The sequence below is a fragment of the Podarcis pityusensis genome (genome assembly GCF_964106645.2).
Source record: "Podarcis pityusensis genome assembly, chromosome: 15".
In the NCBI taxonomy this organism is placed as follows: Eukaryota; Metazoa; Chordata; class Lepidosauria; order Squamata; family Lacertidae; genus Podarcis; species Podarcis pityusensis.
The window spans coordinates 1,610,585-1,633,948 of NC_138040.1; the positions used below are offsets into that span (position 1 = coordinate 1,610,585).

The 23,364-nt window shown below is 51.3% G+C and overlaps 1 protein-coding gene across 17 annotated transcripts in view; it reads right to left on the bottom strand.

Annotated features, from left to right (window-relative positions):
- MYO18A (myosin XVIIIA) overlaps positions 1 to 23,364 on the bottom strand; it is a 146,974-nt gene that overhangs the window by 11,798 nt on the left and 111,812 nt on the right. For 13 of the 17 annotated variants that reach the window (XM_080982728.1, XM_080982723.1, XM_080982722.1 and 10 more), the window contains 11 exons: positions 22,700 to 22,900; positions 19,278 to 19,388; positions 15,417 to 15,521; positions 15,156 to 15,302; positions 13,916 to 14,029; positions 13,215 to 13,331; positions 12,574 to 12,657; positions 12,302 to 12,439; positions 8,864 to 9,049; positions 6,257 to 6,396; positions 4,913 to 4,957 (listed from right to left, as the gene is read on the bottom strand). In XM_080982728.1, coding sequence (XP_080838854.1) covers positions 4,913 to 4,957; positions 6,257 to 6,396; positions 8,864 to 9,049; positions 12,302 to 12,439; positions 12,574 to 12,657; positions 13,215 to 13,331; positions 13,916 to 14,029; positions 15,156 to 15,302; positions 15,417 to 15,521; positions 19,278 to 19,388; positions 22,700 to 22,900 — 1,388 coding nt within the window. The remainder of the gene's footprint in view (positions 1 to 4,912; positions 4,958 to 6,256; positions 6,397 to 8,863; positions 9,050 to 12,301; positions 12,440 to 12,573; positions 12,658 to 13,214; positions 13,332 to 13,915; positions 14,030 to 15,155; positions 15,303 to 15,416; positions 15,522 to 19,277; positions 19,389 to 22,699; positions 22,901 to 23,364) is intronic. The other 4 variants (XM_080982729.1, XM_080982724.1, XM_080982733.1 and 1 more) reach the window with 1 other exon arrangement.

Sequence of the window (23,364 nt, forward strand, 5' to 3'; positions counted from 1 at the left end):
TTGGCCTGATCCAGCAGCCAGGCTCTCTTATGCTGAGGGGAGCTGGATGTGGCTGGATGCAGGCTTCGCCTCCTGTGGTCTGCACACACACAACTCAGGAAGGTTTTCAAAACAACTCAAAAGCCTACAGGGCCTTCTTTGCCAGAGGTGAAGGCAGGAGGAGTGTGCAGGATAGTCTTTCCACCCTGGCGCCCCTCCAGATGTTTCAGAGTCCAGATCCTCCTTCTGATGCACCTTTGACTCTCTGGGGGAGGAAAAACTGCCGTCTCCAGCAGCTTAAACGAAGCTGCACCTGGAAAGCGCCCAACCAGGCCAAATGTCAGGGGCATGGGAGAGAGGGCTGGTGAGGTTTGTGCGCCTGCGCCATTCTCCATCCCTGAAATGTATTTTAAAGAAGAACGTCGCATGCCCACTGGCCTGGAGAGCTGGAGAGAGGCAGAGACGGAGAAGTCAGTGCTATGCTGAGATCCATCACCCTACGCTGCGGAGAAGGAGACAGCCGACAGCCTCTTGAGCCTCTCCGTGGGTGACTGCCGAGCTGCCTTCAAGGGTCTCCAACCGTCAGCTTCAAGTTATTTTTGTACGCCACGATGTCATTCCCGATTCTCACAATATGCTCCTGCCTTTGAGGATCTGCTTAGAGCAGTGCGCCTAGGAGACCCACGATGGTGCTCAGGAAGGCAGCAAGCACAGCTCTTCCTACCTACTGGCTTAGTGCTTAGGATCTGAAGCTCACTGGTGTGACCTTGGGCCAGTCACTGCCTCTCTCAGCCTAACCTACCTCACAGGGTTGTTGTGGGGCTTATTTAAGTGGGGAGAGAACTATGTACACCGTCACGAGCTCTTCGGAGGAAAACATGGGATATAAATGCAGTAAAATAAACCAACCAGCCAACCCTGAATGACCTCAGGCTACCTGACAGCAGTACCCCTTTCTCCCCCCCACACCGCAGTCAAATCCCCTCCCCACAAAACCCACTTCTTCCACAAGGCCTCTCTCACCCCACTGCAGCCTCCAACCACAATGAAGTTAAAAGGGTGTATTCTATTTGCTTCTCCCTTCTCCATTCCTGCAGACTGTAGTTTGTTGAGGAGGCTAAGAAATTTTTGTTTGCATTCTCAAGGAACACACATACACACACACATCCCCTAGGATCCCTACAGGGCCAGAGATTCCCAGCAGAAAAATTAGCCATGTTTGCACCAAACTCCCATGTCTTTGGAGGAAAAGGAGCTGTATCAGATAAGCCGGTATAAATAAGCCACCTCCAACCCCCACCCCTTGCTCGTTCATATCATAGAGATATTTCCCACAGGGGAGGCTCAGAACAGGACTGTGCAGGGAAAATTGAGGATGTTGTAGAGGGGACGAAAGGGAAGAATCTACAAAACGGTGAGAAAGAGAGAGACCCCTCAAGGCGAGGTACATCCGAGAGGGCAGGCCCATTAAACCTTCAAATCCCCCAAGAGCTGGCTAACGAAAAGAGTCAAAGGCTCGTTCCTCTGCCAATACGATGAGTTCAGCTCATTAAAAGAAAGGGGGAGGGAAAACCTCAGAACACCTTTCCTCTCCATCCACCCCAGCCCAGACTCCTGGCATCCATTCCCTCCCCCCACCCCAACCCATTGCCAGTTGAATTACAGGCCTGAAAAGATAATAAATGGTTGAGACAGCAGGCAGATGTTAAGGAGAGGGAGGAAAGGGGGATATTGCAGAGCTGCTGGGGACAGGAAAGGGGAGCAAAGCTTCCTTTCTTACAGCCCTCCACCTCCTCCTCTGCCAGAGCATCAGATTAAGGCAATGGCTGGGAAGAGCTACACTCCGCTGTCCCCTGGTAAACTGGGAGTTTAGCGGGCCCCGCACAGCAGCTACTCGGCTGGGCAAAGATTTATGGCTGCAAGCGAGCCGAAACACACACCCCCCCGCCACAGGGTAGCGAGGCCTGATTTATATGGGCACGTAAACGCAGCCCCCATCCGGCTTAAAGTCTCTAAATTTATAGGCAGCGTCCATAAGTGTATTGATTGCCTCGAGCACGGAAAAGCACAGTTGTGCGTGGGTTTTTTTTTAAAGGGGGGGGGGGGACACAGGAACTATTCCTACACATTTAGAGCCGTCCCTGTATAAATCTCTCCTCTAATACAGGGGCTGTTTACCGCTTTCATTAGGATTACGGCAATAACAAGTGCGTTTACGAGCAGATCGGGGTGTTATTTCTCATTCCCACCTCGCTGGGCTCAATAACTCTTTGCCTGGTTTTTCAGGGAGCTAAGTGGGGGAACACCCCCACCCCTCCCACTAACCCCCCCCCCAGGAAACTTTGCAGGAACAGCCTCTATATCTCCCCCTCTTAATGGATATCTAATGTGAACTTAAAAATGAACGCTATTCTTCATTTCCTCCGTTGAGGGAAGAGCATGGCAATGGGCAAGCATCTCTCCTGAATCTGAATCTCCCTTGTTAAATTCAAAGCAACGAGGTCCCCTTGATTAACCCAACATCTCCCTCTCTGGGAATAAATGCCAGGAGACAGGGTGTTTTTTGGGTTTGTTTTGTTTGCTCGGGAGAAAGAAACAAACCGCAAAGAAATCTAAGGAGCCCCGTAAACAAACTCAGGGGGGCAGCTGAGATTTTAAATTGTTGGAATTAAACCTCCCGTCAAAGGCAATTTATGTCCAGGCTGGCGTTCCATTAGTTAACTGGGATCCAAATCACCGGGGAACGAACAAACGCAGACTGAACTGTGGGGGACATTAATTGTGTGTGACAACAAGGCTCTAGCGGCCCTCTATCACTGCTACACAAGATTACATTTATCATTAGCCCGTATAGATCCTGCCACAGCCACAGCCAAGCCCATCTTCGGCTCGGGGAGGAAAGAGGCTCTGCCATCACAGCCATCGCAGCAGGAGAGCCAGGATCCTGGGCTCAGAGAGAAGTCACGGGGGGTGGGCACGCAGAATTTTGTCGGGGTTGTTGGAATTTTGGGCTGCTCTCTTTCCTATGATGAGCAGGGTTATTCCAGGTATCAAAAACTCTGGATGCTCAAAAGCATCTTCCTGGTGGACGTCTCTGCCCTCCCCCCTTTCCAAGCACCTAGAGTGAGGCAGTAAAGCAATCATTCAAAAAGAAGGCTGATGAAGCCCACCCACCATTTAGCACACGATTCTCCACAAGGCTGCATCTCCCTACAGTGCCAGCAACAATCGCATACCTCCACAGTTGGAGGCAGCAAGGCTTCTCAATACCAGCTGCTGGAAACCCCAGGAGGGGAGAGGGCTCTTGGGCTTGGATCCTGCTTGAGGGTTTGCCACGGGGGCACCTGGTTGGCCACTATGTTAGACCAGCAGGCTATTCTGAGGTTCTCTCAGAGACCCACCCAACGTGGGGGTCACAGCCAATGCCCTTCTATGCAATCGGTCTGCTTGCAAAGATTCTGCAGTGCCCGCACACAACAATTTTGAAGTGTTTGCTCAAAAACATGTGTGTAATGTCAGTAGACTGGTGGGCTGGATCCTCAATGCACCCACTGCCCACGGGGGGGCCACTTGGACAGGTGTGCCCACTGGAAGCATCACCAGAATTCACCATAACGACAGGTGATCCAACAAAAGAACTGGGAGGGAGAACTGAAGGAAAGAATTGGAGGAGGACTACTGTGTCTCTGCGGTACAGAGCATCTGCTTTGCGTGCTGAAGGTCCCTCGTGCAATCCCCACTGGCATCTCTACGTAGGGCTGGGAGAAAGACTCGCTGCGCGAAACCCTGGAGGGCTGCTGCCAGTCAGTGTAGACAATACTGAGATAGATGGATCTGATTATGCAAAATTATGGCAGCTTCCTTTGCTCCTGTTTAAATCAACCCTTTTTTTCAGAACGAGGGCTGTCAGAAGCAGTGTGTCCTGTTCTGCTGCCTTGAGTGTTCCACAAGCACTCGCGGGATTTCAGGCAAGATCTTGCCCCAAATGGCCATGATCTCACCCCAAATCAGCACCGATGAGAGCACTGCTTCTCTGAGTGATCGACTCAGGAGCTTCTGCTGCCTGAGGCAGTGGCGTCATGCTGCCTATTGGCTGGATCGGCCCTGAGGACTAGAATCTTACTTTATCTCTGGGGAGGGGGATTTAGCCTGGCTCTGGGAAGAAGGCAGGATATATATATATATATATAAAATGATTAAGGTTTTAAATGACAATTTTAGGTTATATTTTAGTGATCAAGATTTAATGTATATTTTTAACTACCACTATATCTGAATTGTCTCTGTTATACCCAATTGCAATTCAATGTACAGTGGTACCTCGGGTTACAGACGCTTCAGGTTACATATGCTTCAGGTTACAGACTCCGATAACCCAGAAATAGTACCTCGGGTTAAGAACTTTGCTTCAGGATGAGAACATAAATCGCATGGCGGCAGCGCAGCAGGCCCCATTAGCTAAAGTGGTGCTTCAGGTTAAGAACAGTTTCAGGTTAAGAACGGACCTCCAGAACAAATTAAGTACGTAACCAGAAGTACCACTGTATTCCTGTGTTTTACGATTTTCCTGATATTGTAAGTGAGCCAGAACTGGTCTGTGACCGTAATAATATTCTGTTCGATTCTGTATATATATGGAGACAATACTCTCCCCCTCCAGGATCAGAAACCAAGCAAGGCTCAACCCAATAACCCCTTCTTCACACACAAATCCCTCCCCTCGCTTCCTACGATTAGTTTTCCATTTGGGACACAGCAAACACAGAGTTAGAGCATACCAGGCCAATGCGCACGCGAGGAAGGGGGGCATGCAACTACATTGTGGGGGGTGGGAGAGGCCCTGTGGCCCCCCCCACCTCCCCTCCGTGGCATGCTTAAGGTTAGGAGTAACAAAAGGGTTACTAGAAACCAAGGGAGAGAAACTCATCCTCACAGCTTATTCCTGCGCTTCTGGAACTTTGTCACCATGTCCTGCAAACTGGAGAACGGGGGGAGGGAGGGGGGAATGGGAGGGAGGGGGAGAAAACAGGCAAAATAAACACCACAGGAAGGCGGGACAAGGACGAGGGAGAAGGGAAGATGGGCAACCAGAAACGAGAAGCGTAGCTGGGGAGAGAAGAACGTAACAGGGCGATTCGCTCATAGAATCGCAGAGCTGGAAGGGACCCCAGGCCAACCTCCCGCAAAGCAGGAAGCTAAAGACTTCCTGACATGCAACCTCTGTTTGAAAGGAGAGTCCATCCCGTTTTGAGGTAGACCATTCCACTGTAAAACAGCTCTTACCGGCAGAAAGTTCTTCCTGATGTTTGGCCGGAATCGCATTTCTCGTCATTTGAACCCATTGGTTTGGGTCCTCCCCTCGGGAGCAGCAGAAAACAACCTTGCTCCATCTTCCATGTGGCAGACCCTCAGATATTTGAAGATGGCCACCACACCTCCTCTCACTCCCCTCTTCTGCAGGCTAAACATGCCCATCTCTTTCAACTGCTCTCTGCAATAGTTTTTGATGGGAACTGCAAGGGCGCTGAAAATACCCGGATGTAGCCAATGCCAGCCCTCCTGAAGAGCAGGCAGGCCCACGGAAAACCATTTATATTGGCTCAATAAAATTATATGGGTTACATCCAACTCAGTGTAGACCCAGTGAAATTAATGGGCAAGGCTAACCTATGCTTACAACCCTATGCTTCTTTTCTTTTTTCCTTAAAAAAGGTTACACAAGTTATAATAATTACCCACCACTGTATTTTATGTTTCCCAATAACAACTATTTTTTTAGCGTGTAATTACATTAAGTATCAAAATCTGTTGAGCATTTAATCATCATCATCTGATTTTGTTACACGCTTTACCTTGCCCAGGGCAACACAAAGTGACTTGCTAAGCCCAGGTGGCTTAAAAGGTGTTCGGAAGATGAGCTTATTCCACAACCATTGGTGATAATAGCTCCACGGAGCCTCTGTGTCCAAGGGCAGTCTACCTCTGGCTGTCCACAGCCATCACGCCCCGCTTGGGAGCTTCCCAGAGGCAACTGCCTGGCCACCTCTTGCCTTGGGCCCATGGTGGAGAACATGGTGCCCCCCAACTGGGGCTGGACTTCAGCTCCCAGCAGCCAGCACAGCCAACGGCCTGGAATGGCAGGAGCTGCATGACACCTGCAGGTTCCCCATCCCGACAAGAGGATTTTGCTTAATGCTCTTATGCCAGGCGAGGGCTACGCAGCGATGCCTAGAAGGAGAGCTCATTTGGTTGCCCCCGGTCCCCACCCATCGCCTACCTGTTGATGAGTTCCTCGTTGTCGTCACTCTCCATCTCGTCCTCAATGGCGGCCTGCAGGTCACCGATCCGCTTGAAGGCCAGCTTCAGGTCTGACTGCAAGCTCTGGTTCGCAGCTTCTAAGCTCTCCAGATCCATCTCCTGGAAAAGGAGGAGAGAAGAGAGAATGACTCTGGGAGGGTAACAGGGACCTTGCAGATCCCGCTGTGCCATTCTCCCCCACACATGCAAGTGGCCCCTGCTGCTGCTGCTGCTGCTGGCAACCCAGCTCTCTGGTCTGTACAAGTAGTAGTTGTTAGGATATTGTTCCGTTTCATCTTTAGAACAGGCATGTGGAGTTGTTGTATGTCACATGTCTGTTTACGTCCAGCACAGTCTGCTGGGAACTTCTGCTGTATATAGTTTTTTGCCTATGCTTTTTGCTTGGACACGAAGGGGAGCATGTTTTTCCTTTGTTCTAATGCTGAATAAATGCTTGTAAATATGCTTACATATGCTTCTGTCCGCTACTTCTGTTGCAAAGAGTTCTTAGCTCTGCTAGCTTGCGTGCTCAGTCTCTAAAGGTCTCTGAGGCTTGAGTCGCAGTTTTGATGCTGTTCCGAGAACTGGAGTTCGCCCAGCTGCCGGCCGGTGAGCTGGAGCCAGCTGGGGGCCTGCCAATTGCCCCCGTCTCCCTGGACGCATCGCAACAGTAGTGCGGGGAGGCAAACCTCTTGCCCATCACTAGCAAGTGTTCCTGCAGGGGTGTCCCAGCAGGGTGGGGCTCCGTCAGTTTGCATGGGCAATGGTGAAGCCAAGGGTCTTGCCCTAACCAAGTGTGCACCCAAGAACAGGGAGAAAGAAACTGTTCGATCTCTGCAATAGTTCTCCAAGAATGTAAGAACAGCCTGTTGGATCAAGCACATGGCTCATCTAGTCCAGCCTCCTGTTCTCCCAGTGGCCAGCCAGATGCCCACGGGAACCCTGCAAGCAGATTCAAAGGCAAGGGCAACTCTCCCCTCCTGCTGTTTCCGGCAACTGGTATTCAGAAGCATTGCTGCCTCCAACTGTGGAGGCAGGGCAGAGATGTCATGGCTAGGAGCCATCGATAGCCCTCTCCTCCTCCATGAATGTGTCTAATCCCCTCTTGAAGCCATTCATCAAGTTGGTGGCCATCACTGCCTCCTGAGGGAGGGAGTTCCACTGTTTAACTACGCGCTGAGTGAAGGAGGTCCTTTTTATATCAAGGATTTCTGACTCCCAACCATTTAACAACAACGGTGTGTTTTTCCTTCCCACTCCTAAATTAGCCTGCCAAAATGAAGAAAGCTAGGAAAGGCTGGAAGGAGGTGGAGGAACCAGGAGAGGCTTCTCTTTTAGATGGAACGCCTGCGAATTCATTTCTGGTTCTCAAAACACTGCTGGAAATTCTTAACCCTGCAATTAACTTGGACATAAATTTGCACTTGCGTAGACGGCTTAGCCCAGTTGGGGGGACGGTGGAAGGGCTCGGCTCCATCCCAGACCCTCCAGTTTGCACCTGGCTCTGCCCCACCTCCCCCACAACTACTTTGCATTTGGCTCTGATTGGTGGGCTTCGCTGGGGGTGCTAGCTAGAATAAAAATACACAGAGCAGGGAGGGAGGGAAAGGGAGGGAGGGTGGTGGAAAACCTGCCTTTGAGAGACTGGGTGGAACAGGAAGAGGGTTCATGGTGAGCCCTGAGAAGCCAGGAGTGGTTTAGTGAATGACGGGGGTGTACAGCAGCCGAGGGTCCACTACTGCTTAAGGAGGATATTGACAAGCTGGAAGGTGTGCGGAGGAGGGTGACCAAGATGATGAAGCGTCTGGAAAACAAGCCTTATGAGGCAGTTCCTCTTCCAGTGGTGGGAAAAGCCACACCTCCAATGGAGAAGAGAGGGAAGGGGCCAGCCAAGCGAGGAAAGGGCTGGAGGATGCTGCTGAGAGCCCCGGCGCCTCACCTAGCCAGGCTGGCCAGGAGGGAAGCACGCCCCTTCCGTCACCCAGCCTGCGCAGAGGGGTAAAGTGCAAGGAGGGGAGAAGGAGGCTTGGGGTGTCGAAGTTCTTATGTTGGGGGAGAAACTGGAATGGGCCACTACCGGATTCTGCAAGTGACTAAGACGTACATGAACTTTGTGAATCTGCACTGTAAATAGTTTGCACAATAAAACCTGTAAAAGACAGGTTGGAGTCCTGCCTGGTTACTCACGAGCAACCACCACCAGCATCTGACAACAGGATAGCCATCTTCAAATATCTAAAGGTCCGTCACATGGAAGATGGAGTAAGCTTGTTTTCTGATGCTCCAGAGAGAAGGACCCAAACCAACAGATTCAAATAATGAGAAAGGAGATTCTGACTTAACATTAGGAAGGACTTTCTGATGGCGAGAACCGCTCCCTAGTGCAACAAACTCCCTTGGAAGGTAGCAGACTCTCCTTCATGGGATGGTTTTAAGGAGAAGTCAGGTGATTCCTGCATTGCAGGGGGTTAGATTAAATGTCCCCTTAGGGTACCTTCCACCCCTACTACTCCGTAACTCTGTTCTAGCAATGCAATGGGCAAGGTGGACGTCCTCAAAAAAGCCACACACAATTCCCCCTCCATACCAGTTCGTGCTTCTTGCGGCTGGCCTCTGCCTCCTTCTTTGCCAGCTCAGCCATCTCCTCCTTGGTGTCCCGCAACTGGCGCTGCAACCGCTTGTTCTGCTCCTTCTCCCTGTTCTCAGCCGCCGTGCGCTGGTCGCGCTCCTCCGTCAGCTTCTCCATGTTCTCCTTCAGGCGGGTGGCCAAGCTCTGGGGAGGGCAGGCAAGGGGAGACAGGGATTTAGAAAGCTGTCTTTTATACCAGGTTAGGCTACTGGGGACATTCAGCCCAGTGTTGTCTACACTGACTGACAGCAGCTCTTTGAGGTCCCAGGTGGAGAAGAGGAGCCTGGCTGCAGCTGGATCAGGCCAAAGTCTAGTCCAGCATCCTGTTCTCCCAGTGGCCAACAAGATGACCACAATGGGAAGCCCACAAGGCAGACCTGAGCACAGCAGCAGCACTCTCCCCAGAAACTGGTATTCAGAGGCATTAATGCCACCTGATGACGGTGGAGGCAGAACACAACCCTGCTGGCCAGCAGCCAGTGATAACCTTATTCCCCTCTTTGGATTTGTCTAATCCTTTATCAGAACATCAGAACAGACCTGTTGGATCAGGCCAATGGGGGGTCCACATTGTCCAGAACTCTATTCTCACAGTGGCCAGCCAGATGCCCCAATGGGAAGCCCATGAGCAAGACCTGAGCACAAGAGCACTCTACCTGCGACTCCCAGAAACTGGTACAGTGGTACCTCTGGATGCGAACAGAATCCGTTCCAGAGCCCCGTTCGCATCCTGAAGCGAACGCAACCCGCTTCTGTGCGTGCGCAAGTCGCGATTTGCCGCTTCCACGCATGATGTCATTTTGAGCGTCTGCGCATGCGTGAGCGGTAAAACCCAGAAGTAACATGTTCCGTTACTTCTGGGTCGCCGCAGAGCACAACCCGAAAATGCTCAACCTGAAGCAACTTCAACCTGAGATATGACTGTATTCAGAGGCATTAATGCCCCCAACAGCGGAGGAAGAAAATAACCATCATGATCAGTAACCAATTTTAGGCCCATTCATAGAGAGAGATAAGACTACTCCCTTTACAAGAGTCCTGCTGGATCAGGCCAATGGGGGGCCAATCTACTCCAGCCTCTTGGCCAACCAGATGCTCCAGGGAGGAGCCCACAAGCAAGACCCAAGCACAAGAGCACTCTACCTGTGATTCACAGAAACTGGTATTCAGAGGCAGTGGAGGTAGGATGTAATCCTTCACACAGCGCATGGTTGAACTATGGAACCTGCTCCCACAGGAGGCAGTGATGGCCACCAGCTTGGATGGCCTGGGAAATGGACAGATTCATGGAGGAGAGGGCTACTGATGGCTACTAGCCACAATGGCTAAGCTCTGCTCCTGAATACCAGTTGCCACTGGAGGAAAGAGAGCTCTTGTGCTCATGCTCTGCTTGCGGGTTTCCCACAACAGACACCTGCGTTGCCACTGAGAGGAGAAGAGAAAGCTGGACTAGATGGGACCCCTTTGGCCTGATTCTCCTTATGTTCTTATGGTTCACTGTAGGCTGGTATCAGGATAGCACAAAAACAAGTCGAAGCGAGGCACCTCCCTGACCTCTCCACCCTTGAGAAGGGGTGAAGGTACCCCCACCGTCTCCCCGCTCCATGGCAGGTGAAGATGAGACAGCAGCGACGTGCAAAGGCTGGTGCATCAATATTCATCTGCTGCACATAATGGCAGCAGACAGCGGCAATTACCGGGGCCGGAGCTCAGGAATAAGCGTTGCCCAATCGCTCCCCGCCGAGCACTAATGGAACAAACGAACCCGGCACTATGAATTTACATGAGGGGGGGTGGGAGGGAGAACTGGCTCGAGGGGGAGGGAGAGAGCGGAGGAAAGAGCAGGGGGGCGGCTGAGGAGTTGCGCCAGAGAGAGAGAGAGAGAGAGAGAAGGAGAGAGAAGAGAGAAACTTTTTTCCCCAGGCGTGGGTAGAATAATCAGGGGGGCTTTGGTGAATTGGAAAAATAGATTTAACTTTGTGTGAAGTAATTACAGCATGTAATGTAGGGAGAAAAATAGATTCCATCCTTTCAAGGCAGCCGAGTGCCGTCCCCTGCATATTTATGGGGCTGGGGGGGGAGGGGGTGTAGAGAGGGGAGGAAGAGAAGGGGGAAGCGAATAATGGTACAGAAATATTAAGAGGGAACTCTAAAGCTTCTCAGCTCCCTCGGCGGGAAAAGGAGCTGCGACGGTAGAATATCAAGCAGGGCACTTAACAGGTGCAAGCAGAAGCAGAGAGACAGAGACCAGCCTCCCCAAGGTGGCATTTGTAGGGCCAAGGACGTGGGGGGCAGGAGCAGGAGATTTACTTGCCAGCTGAGGCCAGGGCTATGGGGGAAGAGGACAGCAGGAGACTGGTTATTTGTAATTCACAGACCAAACACATCTCTCTCTCTGCTCTCCCTGGCTCTTGCAGCCCACAGATGCTTTGAATTTTGCACCTCCCACCATTCTCTCTGCTGCCCTTTTGTCTCGCGCAGGCTCCCACCCACCCCAGCCAATCTGCTTCCCTGAAAACGGCTCCCTCCCACCTCAAGGCATTAGAATGCTTGTGCACATGCTGTGACATCACAGCAACTGAGCCAATAGGGGAAGGGGGGACAAGTTTTTCACTCATCAAAGACCGAGGAGGAAGAGGCATGAGTTAGGGGCAGGCACTTCTCACACGGGAACCAGAAGGAGGTACACACATGTACACACCACGGCAGCTGTGGAGAGTTCTGTGCCTGTAGAAATCAATGCTTTCCTTTTAAAATACTCGGCTGGGGAAAAGAGCAGGGCTCTGCTTTCTTGCATTTTAAAAAGGGGAGACGTGGCAATTTGCACACTGGGTGCATCCCCCTCTCCACAAGTAGTTGCAGGAGATGCATGTCTTGTTCTTGGTGGTTTTGCACTTTAGCCCAAACAACACAGCGCAAGGCACCACATCCTAACCTGAGGAATGAGCACAGCTCCAGATTGGGGGTGGGGGGAGAGATGGAAGGAAGGGGAATTGAACAAGGCACCCAAAAAGGACCACGGTGACTGGAGACTCTCTAAAGTCTCCCTTGGAATCTGTCTGATGTGATTTTAAAGTTCTGCATGGACTTTTAAGTGCTTCTTCCCACTTCCAGGGGCAGCTCAGAACACAAGACTCTGTTCCAGATAATCTGACTCCAATAGAGAACGCAGCCCACTCAGCTTTGCCCCAGCGCCATCTGAGGGAATGAGAGCCCAGCAAAAAGCAAACCTCTTGGAGCCAGGTCTGAGCTGCCCTGGGGAGATATTTTGCTTCCTAGGGTCTGCTAGCCCAGGACCCGCTTGCTTATGATGAACTCCACCGCACTAAGCAAACCCTGCTGCTAAGGATGCTCTGCCGGTTCCAGAAAACCCTCTCCCGGCTCCAGATTCCTTACCTCAAGGCGCTTCACTTGCGTCCTCTCAAACTCCAGCCGCGTCTCCAGCTCGCGGATCTTGGCCTCCTGCCTGCTGACCAGGGACTTGTCTACCATGGACTGCTCGACAAACTCCAGCTGGCTCTGGAGGCCTTGTAGCTGGAAATGAAGAAGGAAGGGGCTGTCACTCATGGTGGTGGATGGTGAAAAGGGAAGCACAGCCCTGCGTGGGGTGAAGAGCAAGAGGGGCAGCTGACTCCCCCCCCCCCCAAACACACACACACAGTGCCTACCTTCTCCTGGAGCTCCTGCTTCTCTTTGTGGGCTTCCTCCAGCTGTGACTGAAGGTCATTGATCTGGGCCAGGTCCCGGGAGGCCTGGAGAGAACAGAGGATTTAGAAGCCAGCGCTGGCAAAGCTGAGTCCCAGAGATTCCCACCACCAACACCTCCCTGTTAAGAGTCTCCTGCCAAATCCCCTGAAGAATGTAACTTATCATCTCTAGCTAGTAATTATTTTAGCTGTGCAATAATATATTTTATTCTGTTTTGTGCATTTTGCAATGCCTTTGGCTAGACAAAACAAGCAAACTATACAATTGAAACAGGACAGTCCCTACCCTCAGGCTTACAATATTAAAACAAAAACAAAAAACCACAATATGCAAGGTAAAAGGGACAGGGAGGGAAGAGGGAAATCAAAACTCAGTTGCCAATTTCTAAAGAGTTGTTCCTATACTGACCACCTATAATTTGTTCCTGTAATGTTTAGCAACCACAACTGCTGTCTGCAGGAGTTACAATCAAACTCTCATGAATCTCTCTGAGGTGACGGTTAGGGGAGGGGGTTTCAGGGTGGGGTGGGCAGAGAGGATGCAGTGAAAGCGTCAGCAAAACTGGGGCAGTGGTAGTGGTGGGGGAGGGGGAGGGGCTCACCTGAGCGACAGCTGCCTTGTGCTTCTTCATGAGCTCGTTCATGTCCTCCTGATCCTCTTCCAGGCGGCTCTGCACCTCGTTCTTCTCCCGCTGCAAACGGCTCAGCTGCTCTTCCAGCTGGGGGGAGGAGAAGTTCAGGAGTGAAGGGTGAGCTGGTGGCTAAGGACTCCTAAGGTTTCATCCCCTGCTAGAAGGATCCAGCAAACCAGAGCTGGGAACTCTCTTAACTCAAAGGCTGGCAAGTGATGGCAGGTGAACACACCTCTCTCTGCCCTCATTTGCTGGGGAGGCGGCAGCATGGTCTCTTGCAGACCAGCTTTGGAGGAGATGACACTGAAGGCAGATGGTAACATCCTGAGAGCAATGAAGTCGGGTTAGAAGTGCCCTTGCTCAGTTCAATCTAAAAGGCAGCTTCGCCCCCCCCCCAGGGGCCAAGCTCGGAAAACTGGGTCTGCAAGGTGGATGGGGAACCCAGCTGTGCTTGGCATCGGTTGACTAGTGCCCATGCCATCCCCAAGAAACCACACACAAACTTCCAGGCAGTTTTTGTACTTCTGAGCATCCTAGTTGGGTGGGTAGAATAGGGAACATTATATGAAGAAATAAAGGTATCAATGATTAGAGACCACTGATGTGCCAGACCTCATAGCACGAAGGATTACTTAAATTAGTGGGAGGAGATGATGGTTTGGGGTGCTTACCGCTCCCTTGGCCTTGGATAGGTCATCTATCTGCAGGTGCAGGTCCTCGATCTCCACCTCCATGGACTTGCGAGCCTTGACAGCAGCCGCGCACGTGAACTCTGACTCCTCCAACTGCAGCAAGAGCCCCCATGTCCCAAGGGGGTAGTGACAATTAGGATGACAGCCACTCACTCCCAAACCTCGCCTGCCAGCCTTCCAGCAAAGCCCCCTCACTGACACCACAATCTCTCCGCTATATGGATTGGGCCCAGGCTACCTGAAAGAGCGTATCTTCCTCTAGGAGCCCGCCTGGGTGCTAAGATCCTCAGGGGAGAACCTTCTCTCGGTCCCACGAACAAGAGAGACATGGCTGGTGGTGACACAAGAGACAAGGAGCCATTCCTGTGGCTGCTCCCCTATTGCGGAATTCCCTCCCAAGAGAGTTCAGACTGGCTCCCTCCTTGCTAACCTTCTGCTGGCAGGCTAAGACCTTCCTTTTTAGGCAGGCCTTTGAAAACTAAGGAGCAGATGAGGCTGACCACTGGGCTCCCGTCAGGGCAAAGTGTATTTTGACTGCTGGCCCCAAGCATTTCCTGATGTATCCTAATTATTGTTTTTAACTAGCTTGTTTCTGTTACTTTGTATTTTATAACTGATGCTTCTAAACGTCGTAAGCTACCTTGAATCCCAACTTAGGAGAAAAGGATATCAATACACTTAATAATAAAACGGTGACATTATTCCCCTGGGGTGTCCAGGCCTGGTTCTGCCTCTTGAGGTGGCGGTGTTTTGAGGCCTTGCCAGGCACTAAAACCAAAAGCCTTCCTCGCAGGGACCCTGCAAAAACCAAGCGTGGCCTTTGGCCAGATGTTCAGAAAACTTGTAGGAGTTTTATTTCGTTTTAGTCAATTATACTGTGGCTTCAACTTTCCGTATGTTTTAAATTACAGCCGATTTATGTGTGTGTGATAATTATTTTATCTGTTTTTGTGAACCGCCTCTAGTTTTTTCCTAAAGCAGTGTATATTTTATTTATTTATTTATGAAATAAATAAATAATAAGAGCCGGCCTGAGTGGAGAATGATGATGGAAACCCCTGCAGGGCCAACAGCTACACAGGACTGCTGGGTCCATCCAGCTCCATATTGTCTCCTGAGTCTACTGTCCATTGTCTACCCCCCCCCCCGAAAGAGTTTCATTCATTTCTCTGCCTGCTCCCCCCACGCCACCCCCGTTCCCAGCCCCCTCTCCCAGCACCTGGTTCTTCAGCTGCGCAATCTCCCGCTTGCTGGGCGCGTTGTTCTTCAGATGGTCAAGCATGACCTGAGCGTCGGACAGGAGGGCCTTGGTACGTTTCAGATCCTTGCGCAGACGCTTCTCCGTCTCAAAGTCCCGCTGGCCGACCTGGAGGGTTGCAGGGAGGAAGAGGAGAGGTATGAAGGGGAAAGGGTGAGAGGGGGTTCTGCTACAGCAGCCCTCGCCCACCCTCTCTTCCCCTGCTCCCGCCATCGTCCGTACCTGGTCGCTGACGGCTGACAGTTTCCCTTCCAGGTCCCTCTTCTCCCGCAGCACCTTCTGCTTCTCCTCGTATTCCTCCTCCAGCTGCATCTCCATCTGCTTCAGCTGTGGGGTACACAAAGCAAGCAGAGGAGTCCTGAGGGGGTCTTCCTTGGTGGACCTGGGGAGGCTGCTGCTGCTGCTGCTGGCAGCCTGCGGGTCATTTGAAGCTCTGTGTGGCTCTCCAAGGGAGGAATAGGAGGCCTTCCTAGTGACTTCCAGTCTTCCTTAACAAACCACAGCTCCCAGAATTCTTTGGGGGAAGCCATGATGGTTTAAAGTGGTATCATGGCACTTTATAGCACAGGTGTATTCCTCTTGGAAGCTTAAAAAAGCACAGCAAGGTGGAAGCAAGTCCTGTTTCCATGTCCTCAGCACCTGGTTTTCAGAGGTATACATATGGCCTCCAAACAGGGAACAGAATGTCACATGAACACAAAAGTTCAAAACATTTCAGAATTTGTAATACCTTGGTGCATGAATGGATTTTCCCAGTAGTGATGTATGGAAGTGAGAGCTGGACCATAAAGAAGGCTGATTGCCAAAGAATTGATGCTTTTGAATTCTGGTGCTGGAGGAGACTCTTGAGAGTCCCATGGACTGCAAGAAGATCAAACCTCTCCATTCTGAAGGAAATCAGCCCTGGGTGCTCACTGGAAGGACAGATCCTGAAGCTGAGGCTCCAAGACTTTGGCCACCTCATGAGAAGAGAAGACTCCCTGGAAAAGACCCTGATGTTGGGAAAGATGGAGGGCGCAAGGAGAAGGGGACGACGGAGGACGAGATGGTTGGGCAGTGTTCTCGAAGCTACCAGCATGAGTTTGACCAAACTACGGGAGGCAGTGGAAGACAGGAGTGCCTGGCGTGCTCTGGTCCAGGGGGTCACGAAGAGTCAGACAAGACTAAACGACTAAACAGCAACAACAAATGAATGGATGGATGGATGGAAAAACAGTGGGCAGCATTAAGAGGGGAGACCTCCTCACAGCCAAGGGGGAGGGCCCTTTAGTGACCCTAGGCCCCAGCCATGTGGGAAGCAGACCACCCCCTGGAGAGGAGGCCAAACGATTCCCCCAGCTGCATCCCCTGCACACAGGGCCATGACTAAGAGCTGCTTGCCTGCAGCAGGATCTCAAGAGGAGCAAGCTCAGGAAAATGTTCATTTAGATAATTGCAGGTTCGTGCTGGCCAGGGCTGTGTCACTCGGCTAATGGGATCAGCGTAGGCAGAGAGGAAATCACGCTGTGGGGGAAGAGTGACTGATCACACTGGTCAGGGACAGGAAGGGTTTGGCTGGACAGAGAGACCAAAGGCAGGAGGCCTGGAAGGGCACAAAACTATCACTCAAAGCAGCACAGAGGCCAGAGCCCTTCTCGGCCATCATTAGCACTTTATATCTAAAAAGTAGGGGGAGGGGGAGAGGGAAGGAAGTAGGAGACCCCAGCCTCTCTCAAAGCATGGACCTCTCCTCCCAGATGTCTCGGGGTGAAATAAATGCACTCTGCATGTGGTCCAAGGCACTCTCTGCAAACTATTCATACTTTGCGTGTTCCAGGACAGAACTGTGGCACAGAAAACCAGCTCCACAGCCTGGCCCAGATTCAAATTTTGCTTCAGCTTATTCAGCAGCCTCCTAGTACTTTTATTATTATTTATTATGTTTATTAGTCACTTGTTACTCTCCGAGCCACTGACATTTAAAAGCATAAACATATTATACCATAGTGAAAAAGAAAGAAATGGATCATATAAAAACACTGTGGGTGGTATGCAACAGCAGGCCTCTTGAAGTTAATGGCCATTAGGTTAATTAGGTTCATTCATTTCCAAGTATCTACTCTGAGTAAAACTTAGCTGGTTACAACCCTACAATTGGAAAGAAGAGACTTTATCTCCAATCACAGCAGCAAGTGCTCACATCAGAGCTGATCTGACAAGTGACTGACAGGTGGGTGTGATATAGACAATAAGACCTTGTTACCCCCACAGCAACCACTAAGACTAGAATCATCTCAGTCCACAAAAGAGCAGGGGAAAGAGGTTAAATCTTTACCTGGCACCAAAACAGTGTCTGCTGCTAAGTTGCCGTGTGTTTGTGTGTGTTTAAAATCAATCAATCAATCAATCAATCAATCAATCAAATGACTGACAGCGGCTCTCCGGGATTTCAGGAGGAAAGGGTTTCAGTTGAGGGGCTTCCTGGCTCACAGCTTGGTTTTCCGAACTGAGGTCTCTGTCTCTCTCAACTCCAGAGTCAGGCAGAAAGGCTTTGCTAAATGAAATGAAAACTCAGCCTTGCTGATGACCTGAAGGCAAAATCCATACTTAGCTTCTTGAAAAGGGTAGAATCAGAGCTGCTGCTGCTGGTGGTGGTGGTAAGGGACCTTTTGAATGAGGGCCTTCCCCCAAAAGACCTTAACGGCCCCCCTGGCTTCAGGAAAACAGCCATAACACACTCAAATGGAATAATTCTGCAAACATCCTCGTTTTCTGCCTCCCTCAGGAGCTGAATGCTTCCCGGTATTGACTTGTCCTCCGAGTGTGAAATTTCATGATTTATTAATTTTCAGAGAGAAAGAGAGATGCACCTTGACTCTCAGCCAGGAAGTCCCCAATTGAAATGCTTCCTCCAGTGCAAAGCATGCTCCCAACCTCTGCCTCCCTTCGCCCTTCTCTGCAGCCAAGGATAATTACACTGACCAGATTGTTCTTAAGGATCGCTGAGATGGTTTATGTATGTGCAAAATGCAGGGCTATATACATGCAAAGTGCTGCATTTATGTTCTAATGTTTTTCATCTGTGTGTGCCTTGTTCTAAGGCGAAGGAGGGTGGGGATGCTAAACAGCTGCCTGGTATGTAGCAGGAAGGCAGAACCAGGAAACGGGAGGGGAAATTGCCTTGCGCCACAGTCACTTCCTGCTGCCAGCCACCCTGGAGCTTGGGCTCCTGCCCTGCTAATTGGGACAGAGGCTGATCCCCTGCAGCTCCCAGGAAGCAGCATATTTCATTTCAAGGCCTTGCTGTGATGAGGAAGAAGCAGGGCCCAGAGGACACCCAGAAGGGGCTTCACATGGCAGCAAGTGCCCCCGTTACTTATAGGGGTGTGTAAGGTAAGTCTCACGGAAAAGCCTCAGCAACCCAGGGGCTTCTTTCTATCCAGTGCTACTCCTACCCACTGAAAACCCACATGGTCAATGGCTAATTTAGGTCTATTGATTTTGATGGGCCCTGTCAGATTAAAACTGAGTTGGTAACTCCTTTACTGAATGTGTGAACAGACAAGGTGGTCATAACCGAATTCCAACCCAATACAAGTCTGACACTTGGCCAGTGTATGTCTTGAATCTCTTTTATCTTTTGCTTTTAGCAGACACTTGTCTGCAGCATTTCTGTTTATGCCTGGATCACCAAGGCAACAAGGAAGTGCTTTAGGGTGCCCTATTTCAACTTCTACCACCTTGTACGCATCCTACTTCATTGCTGACAAGCCTGAAATCCTTTCTCCTTTACTTTAATCTGACTGTTCCTGCTGTAACCAAGTACTATGAATATGCTTTTGATGTGTGGATGACATTAAACTCTCTGGGGAAGGGGTGGCTGCCACTGGTGGGGAGTGGGAACTGATGTTTTTGAGTTCTGAATACAGTATGATTTTACTCTGTGTATCTCTCTCTCTCTCTATATATATACACACACACCCATATACATATACATATACATATACATATACATATACATACAATGAGAGAACTGTATTGGGATACAAGCCAGGGTTCTCTGGCTCCTAAAGGGCTTGTGAAACCACCCACAGCCTTTCTCACCTTCTTCTGGCAGGACTGCCTGATCTCCTCCACCTCCTCATCACGGCTCTCCACTTCCTTGGAATGCGTCTGCCGCAGCCTCTCCATCTCCATCTCCAACCGGAGTTTGGCCTGAAGGGTAGGGAGAGAAGGAACCGATGAGACGCCCAATGGAGGAAGGCTCGGACTTTGCCTCTCTCTCTGCACAGGCCTGGAAGGGTCCATGGCAAAGAAGGCAGAGCAAATGCACCGAAGGGGAAAGGGACATTGCACTGCCTAACCTGCTTACATTCCCCACCCACCCACAACAGCAAAAAATGGTCTCCCCACCCAAACGAGATCAGTTTTGCTACTGGATGGCACAGAGCACAGCAGACCCAGCTGGCCCAAGAGATGTTCTCCTTCTTTCCCTCCTTCCCTGCACTGACCTACACAAAAGGACTTCTCTTCCCTACTCCACCCAGGACCACAACCTACCAGTATTTGCAAGGAAACTCAACTCTGTCCATCTCTGTGCAGGGAACCGCAGGAGGGCAGAATGCTGTTGTGCTCAGGTCCTAGCTGGATTGACGCAACAGTGCTCATTTTGAGGTTCGTAAGAAATATAAATTGGATTTTAAATAATGGACCTCATAAGGGCTACATCTAACTACCGGTACTTTTTATCTCGGAGCAGGCCCATTGAAATTAATACCCTAAGTTAGTCAGGTCTATTAATTTCAATGGGTTTACTCTAAGGTGGGCTACAACCATAAGAACAGCCTGCTGGATGGAGCTCATGGCCCACCTCATCCAGCCTCCTGTTCTCACAGGGACCAGCCAGCTGCCCCAGTGGGAACCCCACAAGCGGGACATGAGCACAACAGAAAATCTCCCAAACTGCGATTCCCAGCAACCGGTGTTCAGAGAGGAACCCCAGGTTTCTCTTAAAGCAAGGATTGCTAACCTGCGGCTAGAGCACAGCATCCATTATCTCCCTGGTCACTGAGCCATGCCACTTCACATACAGCCCAGCACACACCAGGGACTAGCACCCTGAACAGACCAGGAGCCAAGTCCTTTGGGTCCAGAGGTCAAAGGCAGAGCTACGTGGCCAGCTCAGCAGCAAAGGCTCAAGAACTTGCAAACCCTTTGTGGGCTCCCTGCCAGATCTCAAATAGATTTCCAAATTCAGTCTTAAGTCTTCTGCTGTTAGAAGCTGAAGTATTTGGAGGAAAGGGTGATATAGAAGTATAATAAATAGAAATAATAGTGAATACAGGACTGCTGGGAAAACTCAGCCAGTAGAGCATGAGACTCTTAATCTCAGGGTCAGGGGTTTGAGCCCCATGTTAGCCCAAAAATTCATTCCTGCATTACAGGGGGATGGACTAGATGACCCTTGTGGTCCTTTCCAACTCTACAATTCTATGCTTCCGTTTAGGGGGACACGACCCAAGCCCACTGCCCATGAAGTAAGCAGGGGAGGCAGAGACCCTTCAACACATCTCAACTTGGCCCTGCTGGAAAGCTAATTGCCGGCCTTTGCCTTTGTCATTTTCAGTCATCAATATGTATATTTTCCTATATACATAAAAATGCAAGGCTGTCATCACGCGCCCTGATTAGGAGATTTGCCCCATGGCAATCTTGGATTTGTGTAAAGAAAAGGGGAAGCTCTAGGGCAGGGTTTCCCAAACTTGGGTCTCCAGCTGCTACTGGACTACAACTCCCATCATCCCTAGCTAGCAGGACCAGTAGTCAGGGACGATGGGAATTGTAGCAGCCGAAGACCCAAATTTGGAAAATCCTGCTCTAGGGTGTTAATGCAGCGGGGAATGGCAGGGGTAGTTGATGAAGGGAGAGAGCAGGGGCCCAGCCCCTAGTAAAACGCTGTCACAGGGAAAGCAGAGCAAGCTCCTTTTCTGCTGCTCTAGAGGCGAGGACCTCAAGCAATGGATTCAAATTACAAGCAAGGAGGGAAAACTATCCAAAGGTAAGAGCTGGTCAACAGGAGGACGGACTCCCTCGGAAGGTGGTGCACACAGGCTTTTAAACAGGCTGGATGGCCACCTCTCAGGGATTCTTGAGCTGCGGTTCCTGAATTGCAGGGGGGTCAGACTAGATGACCCTCAGGACCCTTTTCAAACTTGACAATCCTATGATTCTATGTGATTGCCCTGCTCACCAGTCCCCTTGCCATCCCCCCCACATGACATATACAGTGGTACCTCGGGTTAAGTACTTAATTCGTTGCACTGAACACTAAAATTATTGAAAACGGCAACAGTGATATTGGCAATTGAAATAGATCAGTGTGAGGCGGTCTGGAAGAGGGACGGCCGCTCCTTGCTGTGGACGGGGATGAAAGAGCCCAACATGCAGCGATAAAACTCGACAGCGGAGCTGCACAGGCTCCCTCGTCAAAGGCACCCGGGCCCAGTCCAGTCCCCAGTGGCATCTCCTGGTAGGGCTGAGTTGCTGCCAGTCATTGTAGACAAAGCCAAGCAAGGTGGCTCCATGGCGTGGCTCAGTAGGAGGCAGCTTCCTCTGCTCCTACAGTGATACCTCGGGTTAAGTACTTAATTCGTTCCGGAGGTCCATTCTTAACTTGAAACTGTTCTTAACCTGAAGCACCACTTTAGCTAACGGGGCCTCCCGCTGCTGCCGCCACGCGATTTCTGTTCTCATCCTGAAGCAAAGTACTTGACCCGAGGTACTATTTCTGGGTTAGCGGAGTCTGTAACCTGAAGTGTATGTAACCCGAGGTACCACTGTACACTCTTTCTAGAGAGAGATAGTTATCTCAAATAGCTCAGCGCAACCTCGCCAGTCCCATCAGCACCACCTGTACTCTATCACACTTAAAAAGCTCTTTCATTTAGCTGGTGGGAATGAAAGGCCCACCAGCCGCCGCTGCCGCCAACCAAGAGGCAGAGAGGCCGCTGTGGGCTCTCGCATTGATCTGGCTTGTTTTGCCAGCCGCTGCCATCTTCCCCCCTCTGCCCGGCTCATGCTGGGGTAAGGCCACACTGGGAGCAGCTGGGCACTGAGCTGCGAGCCAGGCCGGCGCACAAAGCTCCGACACATGGGGAGCACGCCAGCCCCTCCGGATCAATGGCTCTGAAAGGCAATTACTTACTCGCCTTGCCGCCGCTGCCTCCGCAGCCTGCATGGCTGCGTCTGCCTGCCTGTCGGCACCTTCCGGAGTCGCAAAGGCAGACACCTCTCCCTCTCCTGGGGCCGGCTGCCGAGGCTCCAACCAGCCGAACTGGAGCCGCAGAAGAAGAAGAATCACGGTGGCGGCGGCGGCGGCAGCAGCTCAGGTGTGTGAAGGGAAGAGGACGGGACGGCCCACACACCCCTGTGAAACCGGCACACCCAGAAAACCGGCAGAGCCAGAGCCGGCAGAGAGAGAGAGAGGAGGAGGAGGAGGAGGAGGCCCCGCCCGGACCAGGCCTTACCTGCTCCAGCATCTGGATGGTGCCTGCCTGCTCGTCCAGCTCCTCCTCCTGGTCTTTGGCCTTGGCCTCCAGGTCCCGGAGCTGCTTCCGCACCTTGGCCAGAGATGCCTCATCCTTGGACTCCTGGGAGGAGAGGTCCTGCAGCTCGGCCTCCAGGGACTCCACCTTCTGGGTGACGCTGGTGATGCTGGACTCCTTCTCCTGGGAAGGGAGGGACGCGGGGAATGTTTATGTGCCAGGCAGGGAAGCTCAAAAGCCCCAGGCAGCCCCTCATGAGACAGGTGCTGCTGCTCTGGATCCCAAGAAAAGGCCATCGGGTGAAAGTGGAGGGAGAGTTTTCCTTCAGAGCACACAGCTTAGGGAAGGACCCTTGCTGGGCTGAAGGCACCCGAAGCCACACAGCTGAGGGAGAGCTCCAGCAAGGCCCTTTCCCAGCCTTCCCTGGGAACACAGGAAGTCGCCTCATACAGAGTCGGACCATTGGTCCACCTAGCTTGGTATCATCTGTAGACTGGCTTCCCGTCATTCCCAGAGACGTCGAGAATGGGACCTTGGGCTTCCTGCACGCAAGAAAGGTGTTGCGCTGCTGAAGTGCAGCCATTCCCCAAACCAGACCATTCTTCCATCATACTCAGGAATGATGACACTGACCAGCACTGGCACTC